Here is a 12,548-nt window from a genome sequence, read left to right on the forward strand (position 1 = left end):
CCCACATGAATGTACACACAGCACCCCATATTGACTTTAAAAAAACGGAATTGTTGACATTTTTGCAGATTTATGAAAAAATGAAATATCACACAGCCATAAGTATTCAGACCCTTTGCTCAGTATGTAGTAGAAGCACCCTTTTGACTTAATACATACATGAGTCTTTTTGGGAATGATGCAACAGGTTTTTCACACCGGGATTTGGGGATCATCTGCCATTCCTCCTTGCCGATCCTCTCCAGTTCTGTCAGGTTGGATGGTGAACGTTGGTGGGAAGCCATTTTCAGGTCTTTCCAGAGATGCTCAATTGGGTTTAAGTCAGGGCTCTGGCTGGGCCATTCAAGAACAGTCACGGAGTTGTTCTGAAGCCACTCCTTCGGTATTTTAGCTGTGTGCTTAGGGTCATTGTCTTTTTGAAGGTGAACCTTCGGCCCAGTCTGAGGTCCTGAGCACTCTGGAGAAGGTTTTCGTCCAGGATATCCCTGGCCGCATTCATCTTTTCTTTGATTGCAACCAGTCGTCCTGTCCCTGCAGCTGAAAAACACCCCCACAGCATGCTGCTACCGCCACCATGCTTCACCTGTTGGGACTGTATAGGACAGGTGATGAGCAGTGCCTGGTTTTCTCCACACATGCCACTTAGAATTAAAGCCAACAATTGCCATCTTGGGCTCATCAGACCAGGGAATCTTATTTCTCACCATCTTTGAGTCCTTCAGGTGTGTTTTTTAGCAAACTCCATGCAGGCTTTCATGTGTCTTGTACTGAGGAGAGGCTTCCGTCGGGCCACTCTGCCATAAAACCCCAACTGGTGGAGGGCTGCAGTGATGGTTTACTTTCTAGAACCTTCTCCCATCTCCCGACTGCATCTCTGCAGCTCAGCCACTGTGATCTTTGGGTTTTTCTTTACCTCTCTCACCAAGTCTCCTCTCCCCTGATTGCTCAGTTTGGCCGGACGCCCAGCTCAAGGAAGGGTTCTGATCGTCCCAAACGTCTTCCATTTCAGGATTATGGAGGCCACTGTGCTCTTAGGAACCTTAAGTGCAGCAGAAATTGTTTTGTAACCTTGGCCAGATCTGTACCTTTCCACAATTCTGTCTCGGAGCTCTTCAGGCAGTTCCTTTGACCTAAAGATTCTCAATTGCTCTGGCATGCATTGTGACCTGTGGCTTTCCTAATCAAGTCCAATCAGTATAATCAAACACAGCTGCACTCCAATGAAGGTCTACAACCATTTTAAGGATGATCAGAAGAAATGGACAGCACCCGAGTTAAAATATATGTGTCACAGCAAAGGGTCTGAATACTTATGGTTGTGTGATATTTCAGTTTTTCTGTTTCAATAAATCAGCAAAAGTCTGTCAATATGGGGTGCTGTATGTACATTAATGAGAATTTTTTTTTACTTAAATCGTTTTAACAAATGGTTGCAATGTAAAGAGTGAACATTTTAAGGGGGTCTGAAAACTTTCCGTACCCACTGTATATTTAAATATACCAATATTGCAAACAAAAGAAATGCTAGGGGAAAACAATAAACTAAAATATTACACAGCAAATACATAAATATCTGAACTGAAAAAACATCTCAGAAAAAAAACTAAATATTTGAAATACTGCAAAAAAAATAAACAAAAAAAAAATCACAAATTATTAGAAAATACCCAAAAGTTTGGGAAAATAAAGAAATTTGAGAAAAATAAAGATATTAGCGAAAATAAATATTACGGGGAAGTGAAAAAAATATTGGGGCGAAAATGCTAACATATTAGAGCTTTTAAATAGAATTATATAAACAAAGAAAACAAACAGTATATAGAAAGAACAAAGAAGCAAAAATGTAGCAAACAAACATATTTGGGAAAAAATAGACAAGAACAAAAAAACTAAACATTCAGGAAAAAACTACACAAGGACAATATACAAAATATTAGAAAGTACACCCATTTTAGTGGACCCCCTCCCCACCAAAAAATATACAAACAAAAAAAAATAGAAAGACGCTCTGAAAAAATACAATATATAACAAAAATCTTTAGAAAAAAAAAATACACTAACATTTGGAAACAATACAAAATATGACAATTAAAAAAAACAATAGAAAACGTACATTTTACATTATAAAATGTACATTTAAAAAAAGTACAAATATTGGGGGGAAATCTTAGGGAAAAGTAAAAAGATATATTGGGGAGAAGATAATAAAATATTAGATTTTTGTAAAATAGAAAAAGTACCGTAATTTCGCATGTATAATGCGCACCCCCAAAGTTGACCTCAAAATTCTGGAAAACCCTTCTACCTATGTATAATACATTTTTACAATGCATGATTTTGCTTCTACCCATATGATCAAAACATGAAGTATTATCTGTATTTTGTTAGTTTTTTTCAAAGATTTCAAAGAATTATTCTGAAGTTAAACACCTTATTTGAACACACAATACTTTATTTTTATTTACTTCCTCTTATTTTGAAATTCACAGCTCTACTTTTATTTAGTAAATGAGAAAACACAAAGTTGTGCTCATATGTTTGATTACCCAGGCAGGATTTGTAAGATGTGTGCAACTCTTTTAAGAAAACATGAAGGACCAGGCGAAACACATTTAATTTTATTTTAATAGGATTCAAATTGTCAAGCATTTCAGAAAAGCATTATCATTAAACAAAATACAACCATATATAAATTAATTATGGTTGTCGTTCAGTCATCAGTTGTATTAAAAAAAATAAAATACAAAAATATTTCGCAAATTCTCCCTGGGTATGTAAACTTATGAGCACAATTGTACATGTATGCAGTCATATGTACCCCTGTCATATTGGAATAAAAGTGTAGTCTACACCTTTTTCATAACCTCTCGGTGGCATACTAGATTGAAGGTAAACAACTTTTTCATAACCTCTAAGTGGGATACTAGAATGAAGGTGCACGACTTTTTCATAACCTCTAGGGGGCAGTGGCATACTGGAATGAAAGTGTATAGCTTTTTCATAACCTCTAGACGGCGGCATACATTGATAAACATTTTCTCCGATACCTATGTATAATGCGCACTATTGACTTTTGACAATTTTTGGGGGTAAAAAATGCGCATTATGCACGAGAAATTGCGGTACACGAATAAAAAAAATATTTGAAAACACTACAATATGATACATAAAAAAATAGGAAAAGATACACTGGCAACTGGCGGCGTGTGGACCGCATGTGGCCCCTCGATTATTTTTGAAAATTAAATTTTTTTTAAAATGTTTCCTCGACTGTACCCGATTAGTTGTAAGAGCATCGGTCACCACTAGTTGGCAGACATCGCTGAGTCGCGCTACCACTGTTCTAGAGTTTACACAGAATAGGAAGCAGCCAATGTACCTATTTTGCTTCGGGGCCAAGCTCACTGGCGGAGACGTGAAGTGCATCAATACATTTGAATACTGTAGATGAGTTCCGTTGATTTCGGCATTGCAATTCCAAAAATGAAAATCAAATTATACTGATTCAGTCAACACAAGAAAATACTGTTCAGAAGGCCAATTCGAACCTAATTTCCATATTTTAAATCTTTTTGACTGTTTCTTAGGTAATGTCATCATTTCTTGGAGATGGTAAAATGTTTTTCATTAAGCTGAAATCAAAATATTTTTTGACTTGAACTACAGAAATACATAACGTTTTCTAATTCCAACTAATTGAGATGCACCTGTAATATTACATTTTTGATTGAGTTGAATGTTCCATAAAATGAGTTCCTGCAGTTAATTTTGGTTTGCTGTTCAGCAGTTTTGTACCATCTTTAAATGGTATTTTTTATGTAAGAGAGCCCTTTCCATTGTGTGTGGGGGGGGGGGCATTATATGGTTATATTTGGTTTGTTTGAACCCCTTTGTTGCAGAGTGGATTTTTTATGCAAACATTTGAGCATTAAATATATTAAGATACTGTGATGTATGATCGAATAAAAAAACAGACACAGGTTCGATATTTTGTCCATATTTAAAATAGTGTTTTTGTCATATATCTGGTTAGGAAGTGCACGGACCAATATGGCCCCCAGGTAGAGCTGATGAAAATTTGACAGGGAGCTGTTTGAAAGAAATAAAAAAATTTAAAAAGCTGAGAAGTAAAGTGTCAACAAATGTTGAGGTCTGTTTGTATTTGGTTTGGACTGACGAGATGGTGACATGTTTGACAAGAACGTTCCGGCCTCCGACGCGAACCAAAAGCTAAAAATATCCATCCATCCATTTTCCGTACCGCTTATCCTCACTAACAAGAAAAAAATGTTTTCGCCATGAAAGGCACACGGGGGAGTCTCGGCGTGGCAAACTAACTTTGAGTGTTCGACAGCGTCAACAAAAAGGAAAGTCTATCGAGTAATTCTTGTCTGGGAAGCTTTTTGAATGCACTGCAGCTACTTTTTCCTATTCTGTTTGTTAGTTTGTTTTTCTTTTTTCCAGAAAGTGTGACAGCAATAGTTTGGCTTCTTTTAAGGAAACTATAACGGAGAATTTGAATATATATACAATCACACCCCTACACAGTCTTTTGCTCAGTATTTTCTCAAATTAATATAGGAATCAAATTGTGGATGTTTATTGATCTGGGCATTTCTGAAACCCTTTGAAGGGCAGAGTCGAGGGTTAAGTGTAATTTTTAAGATTGACCACAGCCTTTATTTGGGGAAAGAAAAAAATCAGTAAGACTTTTTAAGGACCCACAGACACACTGAAATGATTTAATTCACATACTCCAAACTAGACGCTTTGTATTATTTAGGCTTTACACGATCAGGATTTTTGGGGCCAATCACCGATCAGCAAGTTTAAAAAAAATGATAACTGATCACCGATCCGATCACAAGATGGAGCAATGCGTCTATTTACATGACTTGTTCATTTATTGCATATACTTGTATACTGTATCCATCCATCCGTCCATTTTCTGTACAGCTTATCCTGACAAGGGTTGCGGGCCTGCCCAGCTCAAATTATTCTCGAGCAATTTAGACAAAAGTTAAAAGACCAATGACCTCTACGGGGTATAAAGGATTGGCCACTGACATAGGTTTAGGCCACATCAACATTACATGACAGAAATAATGGTTGCTAACTTACTGTAATTAAATTACGTTATTGCAATTAAATTACTTTAATAAATACTGTTAATGACATGCTTACTCTAACTTTCTCACTGTCTATACTATACTATATGGACGGGTGTTGTCCAGAGTTTGAGTCCGTTTGACTTTCTTTTTTATTTATTTGCTTGAACGCGGCATGCTCCTCGTGTACATTCTACAGGTCCTCGATCAAATTTGTTGCGTTGAAGCATTTAGATGACGTTCCCACGATGTACTTCAGTTGTGCACAGACACCGCAAAATAGTCCCACACTGACGACGTGTATTTTCACCGACAAGATCGAAAAACCTTTATTGGCCGTCAGATAGTTACAGTACAGCGCTACAAGACACGTGACAAGGCTAAAAATAAACTCATTCTTGGATTCATACGCGACGAAGAAAATGGCGCTAAAAATGTCGGATGATGTCATTGATCGGATCTGCGACTTATGACATGAAAGCCGATACCGATAACACCGATCAGATCGGCGTAAAGTCTAGTATTATTGTGTGTAGGTGCTGCTCCATTTCTGCATCAAACTATGATTGCAAAACAACAGAGAAGCAACACAAGCAATGGCGGCTGGCTGGTGTACTTGTAAATGGTAAGACAGAGAAAGTTAAAAGGCTGATCAGAAGATAGCAACTGCAAGTAAAATGTGTCAGGTCAGCCTCTTATCTACGAGAGCACTGTAATCTGTGGACGGTAAATACCGCAGAGTTCAGGCTTTTTCACCGAATAGACACTTTTTCATAAGCTTCGGATTGTGCAAGTATGTTTCTGGTAGCCTGTGTTTGTGTACAAGTGAGCACTTCACCAACAATTATCCTTCTGTACCTCAATGATATGGATATCGCAAGGGTACTCTGAGGTAGTTAACTGGGTCATATGTGCAGTCAACTGGGTCATATGTGCATGTCATTCCGTGTTATGTGGTCATATGTGGACCTGTTAAAAACAAAAAAGTGTGTGTGTATGTATGTGTGTGTGTGTGTGTGTGTGTGTGTGTGTGTATATATATATATATATATATATATATATATATATATGGGGGGTGGGGGGGGGGGGGGGGGGGGGGGGGGGTTTGGCCTGGAGCATACAAACAAAAGAACAAGACAAAAGTGAAAGTCTGCTTTAGGGTTGTCAGTGATACTCAGTCAGACGGGAGGATGCGTGTAACCAGTTTTAAACTCACGCTTATAAAATCATGTCTGGCCGCAAATGGCTTGCAGGTCAAGGAGCCATGTTGCAAAGTGATGTAAAGGCGATCGCTTACACACCTCCAGAAAAGGTGTCATATTATCAGGCTCCACTCCGACAATATCACAGTATCGTAGTTAGCTCAATTAGTACTTACTAGTAGAGCACTTCGTTGGCTTCGTGCCTCTCGTAGCGCACCGTCTCGCACATGATCCTGCAGGGGCAAAAGATGATATCAAAATGACTTATTCAGGGTTTCTCTTGCATATGAGGTGGCTGCCGCCACTTAACGTCACACCGCCTCTGGCTCTATGACTATGACATCATTTAACTCTTACTAATTGACCAGCATTGCACTAGATATCAAAAACCAGTTGGAAGTCACTCCGAAAACACTCGAAGAGCCGCTTAAATCTTTTCGTATAGCAAACTTGTTGGATGAAAACTGACGTTAAAATTACTGTTAGTTAGTTGAAAATCACCGTAATATCACTTTCTCTTAATCTTTCCAGACGAAGGGCGACATTGACATTTCCAAAATTCCCCCTTATTTTCAATATTTCCATTTTCCAAGACAATATTCCTTTTTTTTTTTTTTTAAACTGATTTTCCATAATCCTTCCACATTTCTCAACCAATTCAAAGCATTCCAACTTTAAAATGTTCAGCCCATTCACGACGTTTGCTTTCCATTCTCAGGTTACTAGTTGCTATATGCTAGCATAACTACTACAATCATCATTAGAGTTATAGTACATCAATACAGGGTAAACTGTAAAATCCTTATCAATCGCACTTTATTTAGCAATTCTTCTTAAATTAGTACTAGGGCTGGACAGTATAGCCTTCAAATAACCCCCCCCCCCAAAAAAATCTGATTTATACAGAATTGCATTCTCTCGTTATGAACATTTAATTAAAAATTGTCATATATTAATGTAGATTCATTACAACTATTGTTCCGCGGGGTGATGAATTCCCCCTATTCAGTAATCGAAAGGCTTTCCCCCCTGCCGGCCACGTAGCCCAAGAATGTCACATCAGCCCCGCCCGTGTAGCCTCGGGAAAGGACTCTGTAACATCACAAACTGTACTATAAAATACAGTAGCTCATCAAAACACAGCTGACGGGCACACGCAAAAAAAAAAAAGATCTTTAACATAATCCTTTGGTTAGTGTGATGTCTGATGGGAAAGTGACTGCTGGGAAGGGGTCAGTCACTACGTGGAATGTTCTAGCTCACGGGTCATGTACTATACATTGTTCCTTCAACGGGATAATCCACATGTATGCACACACACGAGGCATGCTGGGAGCGCACTGGCTGCCGGGAAAGTCACGTTTATTTCCCACACGGACATTTTACTGCAGTGTGTAAATTGGTTATTTAAGAAAACACTGGGAAAAGTCACACAAAGAAATCCTAGCTCCTTTTACATCATTCTAAAAACGACAGCATTTCCATGCATTTGCCGACCGAGTAGTATAAGAGTCATAATAGAGGCGGGATGGAGCCTGTGTGTAACAGAATACTGGAAAAGGCGGGACAGACGTGTAAATTATGTCGCACAATTTCCCGGGGATGCACCGACACCCCTATCGATAAAGACTATGTCTCTACAGTACCCATGCTCTAAAAAAAAATACACCGCTATTAGACACTAATAGCACTTCACCAGCCGGATATATACCTGGACCTTCCAGGAAGGAGCTATTTCAGCTGTGTGGAAATAGTTTAAAGGGCCCATGCCAGCAAATATATTTTTTCCCCGCACTGTTTTATGCATAAAACAGGTCAAAATCGATCTGTGACCGTCACTTTTTACTCACTGTATTTTGTAGGTAACACTAAGGATGCGAACGGTAGTCAGTACAGCCGAGAAGTGTTTGGTACGCTTTGTATTATTCAAGTATCTGTACTCAGTATTGGCGAGTACTCAAATTCTAATTGTACTACTACTTGTACTGTGTCTCAAAAACAGTGCGATGCTCACCGCAGCTGGTGCTCCCGCAGGTTGGACAAGGCCTCCATGCCGTGGAGGTAGGAGTAGACGATCTCCAGGTCCTAAGAAAAACACAGAAAAGGCCATGTTATGAAGAGTTCACGTTACAGGTAATTATGTTAAAATATCACTTCAAACTGAAGATAAAGGTTTTAAGATAAGCCTCCAACCGGTTCATTTGCTTTGAACGGTTTACTATGGGATAGTTAAGCATGACAAAGCACTTCTCCAGCACCCCCACGTGGACAAAAGCGCATTCACTGAGCCAACAACCGCCGACTCATAGGAACATTTACAAGTGAACATACTGTATGGTGAACACTATATGCTAGTGGAGGAATGGAAAGTGCATATAAAGTCCCCATTCAATGTCTTTATAAAGTAAACCAGTGAGTGCTGGTGAGGTGGGGGGGGGAATCCAAGTGGGAGGTAAAACACTCCAGTGTTGATGCACACTGGAGTCGTGTCAAATATTTTTAGAATCGAGTATTCCACCGAGTATCGCATCGATTCGCCCGTTCGCCACTCTGTGTTGAGTGACTCTGCTTGCGCTTTGGACATCGGCAGCTCGTGCATGAATGTTCTTATCACGTGTTTGTTTTCTTACCGATTGAACTAAAGCGATTGAATTTCATTCGATTCATTGGTGCAGCCCGACAATCCCCACCTAAAGTCTTGGGCAAAAAAAGCATTGCTCCCCCTGTGCTCCTGCAGATCGCTGGAGAGTTCTGACTTGGCCAGCAATGAGTCCAGATCTAAATCCCATAGAACACCTGGGGCGAGAGCTCAAAACTGCAGTTGGGAAGAGGCGCCCTTCATATCGGAGAGACCTGGAGCAGTTGACAAAAGAATTGTGGGCCAGAATTCCAGCAGAGAGGTGTAAGAAACTTGTTGATGGTTACAGGAAGCGATTGATTTCAGATATTTTTTCCAAAGGGTGTGCTAAAAAATATTTAGTTTCAGGGAGCAAATAATTTTGCCCAGTCCATTTTTGGAGTTCTGTGTGGAATAATCAGATTGGGCCTTTTTTTTTTTATGTTGTTCCAATGCAAACAAACGAAATAAACATATGACTACTGGAACATTTGTATAAAATTAATTGAATACAAATTATACTGTATGTCTCGCTAAGGGTCTGTGTAAAATGCAAAAGCGGATAAATTAACAAATTCAAAATCAAGTCCGCACAGTGTGAGAAATTCCTTCATTCAGAATGGCTCGCTTACATCACGCGCTCCCAACATTCCCACTACTAAACTGAACCTTTTGGCCACCCACAGTGCAGCTCAGCAGGAGCAGGAGCCAAGTTTAGTCAGCTACTACCATCTGCTGGCACACAGTGAAACTTCTGTCTTGAGGATGACAGCAAGGAATAAATAAGACTTTGGGTTTAAAATATACATTTTTACTTACATTCTGTTGCAAGTGCATATGGAGAACGCTGCACCAATAAAACAAGCATAATAAGCCAATTACTCCTCCCTGCCGTAGCTTTGGGCCAGTTAAATTGTGACATATTATCACATAATACTGACAACCCTGCATGAATAGTCTCTTTTTAATGACCATCGGGCATATTAATACAGGAATAGAGTATTTTTTTTCTGTGTGAAAACAAAAGGTGTATTTTCCCGAGAATTAAGTCCTATTTTCTTTTTCTCGAATAAAGCCGTTTTTGAACATTTTTGAAATTCCCTTTTTAAAATAGGACTTTTATATTCCGACTTCATTCTTGTAAGATTACAATTTTTTTTTTTTACCCACATAAAGACTGACTTTTTTCTTGAAAAGACAACAACATCCAGTTGTCTTTCAAAAAAAAAGAATTTATGCACTCAACATTACAACTATTTCCTCCTTCCTACGGTCACTTTACTTTTTTCTTGAACATACTCAACTTTTTTATTACAGTGGCATTTAGAGGTACACAGTTATGTTTTGATTGGTGCTGAACCCAAAATAATTTACTAATCCCCAATGCAAGTGAGACCACTAGATGGCAGCCTCTCCCTTTTACATGACAATGAATGCGTCTCCACCACCACTCAAAACAAGCAAAGGGAGCAGAATTATGTCAAACCATCAATTATGGCTAAGCTCTCCAATAGTTTTGAGATTGGTTGTATGGAAAGAACGTAAAGGAGACCATCTTCAACTGCCAACACAGTTTTGTACTATTATTATTTTTGAAAATCTTGGCTGTCAGACGGACACAATGGCCGAAGAAACACTTGTAAATATTTGCTGTGGTGAGGACGCATGAATGCAGCCAGAATGTGGGCATGTGGAGGAAAACTTCCTTCAAACTACTGCTAAGACAATCTAAAATATGAAACATGCTATTTCTTGTTGAAACGACGCAGATAGTTGTCAAAATATGCATTCTTTGTTCAAAAAAACAATGATCAACACCTGCTGAGAGTCCTATCAAGCTAGCAGGAACAGGAGATAGCGTGAGAGGCATAACAGTGCCTATAACATAACATAACAGTCTACAACTTCACTTTAATGCTCCTTCCTGGCTCCTTTTTGACAAATGCAAAATACCAGTTAAGGAAATCTAAATTAATGCTTAATGCACAACATGAGTCACAGGAGAACCAAATTCAAGTGTTTTGTTACACATTTTACATACACATTTGTAAAGTGTTCTCCACTCATCTACAAATAACTTCATCAGTGTACCTTTCGTCAGTCTGCGAGTGGAGGGCATGGGCGTCAGTTGTGGCTGTAGGATTATGAATGTTTTTCTATTCTGTGCTTATTTTGCTACCCTTGATTCAATAGAGCCATTTAAAGCACACCGGCTTGTGTAAGCGTCTATCCTTAACCATTTGTGAGGGGCATTAAAGTACGTTCTGTGAATGACTATTCACGTTCCTACCAGGGTTGATGAATTAGATATTTTTCAAAATGAACACTGGAAAGAAAAACTTACTCGGGGAAAATAACTTGTAAATTAAGGCAAGTTACGTAAAAGATCAATACCGAAAAGGCTCATTTCCTCTATTGTGTACGTCAAATGAGGAGCCGACCTGTCCTTCACTATAGGTGAAAACTGCTGGTTTTATCTGGGGCCACCACATGAGTCTGCTGTCATAGATTACACAAGGCTTCCCATTCACCGCGGCCCTGACTGGTCAATCCACATATTCATTAAGGCTGAGCACTGATAGCAAGCAGCTCCCCATGCATCTTTTAGCCAGCAGAGACAAGAATCAAAGAAAGCCTTTCAACAAGAATGGAGCCATTGGTCCTGGGGGTTACAATTTGTAATGTATACTTAGAAACGTGTCTGATGCTTTGACTGATTACTACAGCAAGTGGTATCTAGTTACAATTTAAATGGCGTAGGCACTACTTCGAAATCAAACCATGTTTTGTATGAATTGTTGAGTTACAATCAATACTCACTGTTCGGCTTTACACGATCAGGATTTTTGGGGCCGATCACAGAGTTTGGGAAAAAAAACATAACCGATCCGATCACAAGATGGAGCAATATATCTATTTAAATGCCTTGTTAATTTACTGTATATACCTGTGTACTGTACACTGAGTATCTTAAAGTATTCATTCTCTTGTCTAATGATTCCCAACCAGTGTGCCGTGGCACATTAGTCTACAATGAGCAATCTTCAGGGGTGCCGTGTGAAATTATCAAATTTTACTTAAGTGCTCAAAACAAATGTCATTTACAAGAAATAATGTATCTTTGTTCCTTTATTTATGCCAGTGAGGCATAGTAACAGACAGAACAAATGAATGGTCTTTTATTAGATGGCAGGAAGTAAATACAGTAATTAATGTATACACTTTTTGTGACATTTTTGCTTGTTGGTGTGCCGAGAGATTTTCCAATTGTAAAATATGTTCCTTGGCTCCATAAAGGCTGGAAATCACTGCTCTAGTCAGATCGTGTATTCTAATCAGTCAGGTCAAACCAACATTACATGACAGAAATAATGGGTGCTAACTTAACTGTAGTTGAATTACTTTATTGTAATTAAATTACTTCACACACACTGAAACTTTAGAGCACGATTCGACATCACGCCGGGATGTTTATGCACAACCATGAGTGTTAGCACTAGCTTGCTAGGCTACATAAAGTTTTGTTGCCTGTTTGCGTGCCGTATCGTATTAAAACTGCTTGAGGCATGTTCACGTTTATGAGTTGACAAGATAAAGCCAAGTGATCGGTAAAGACGGGAT

General features: G+C 38.9%; 1 protein-coding gene across 7 annotated transcripts in view; it reads right to left on the minus strand.

Annotated features, from left to right (window-relative positions):
• rapgef2b (Rap guanine nucleotide exchange factor 2b) overlaps positions 1-12,548 on the minus strand; it is a 104,163-nt gene that overhangs the window by 67,366 nt on the left and 24,249 nt on the right. For all 7 annotated transcript variants that reach the window (XM_061685113.1, XM_061685118.1, XM_061685116.1 and 4 more), the window contains 2 exons: positions 8,325-8,395; positions 6,487-6,543 (listed from right to left, as the gene is read on the minus strand). In XM_061685113.1, coding sequence (XP_061541097.1) covers positions 6,487-6,543; positions 8,325-8,395 — 128 coding nt within the window. The remainder of the gene's footprint in view (positions 1-6,486; positions 6,544-8,324; positions 8,396-12,548) is intronic.

The sequence above is a fragment of the Phycodurus eques genome, chromosome 9 (assembly GCF_024500275.1).
Source record: "Phycodurus eques isolate BA_2022a chromosome 9, UOR_Pequ_1.1, whole genome shotgun sequence".
Classification (NCBI taxonomy): Eukaryota; Metazoa; Chordata; class Actinopteri; order Syngnathiformes; family Syngnathidae; genus Phycodurus; species Phycodurus eques.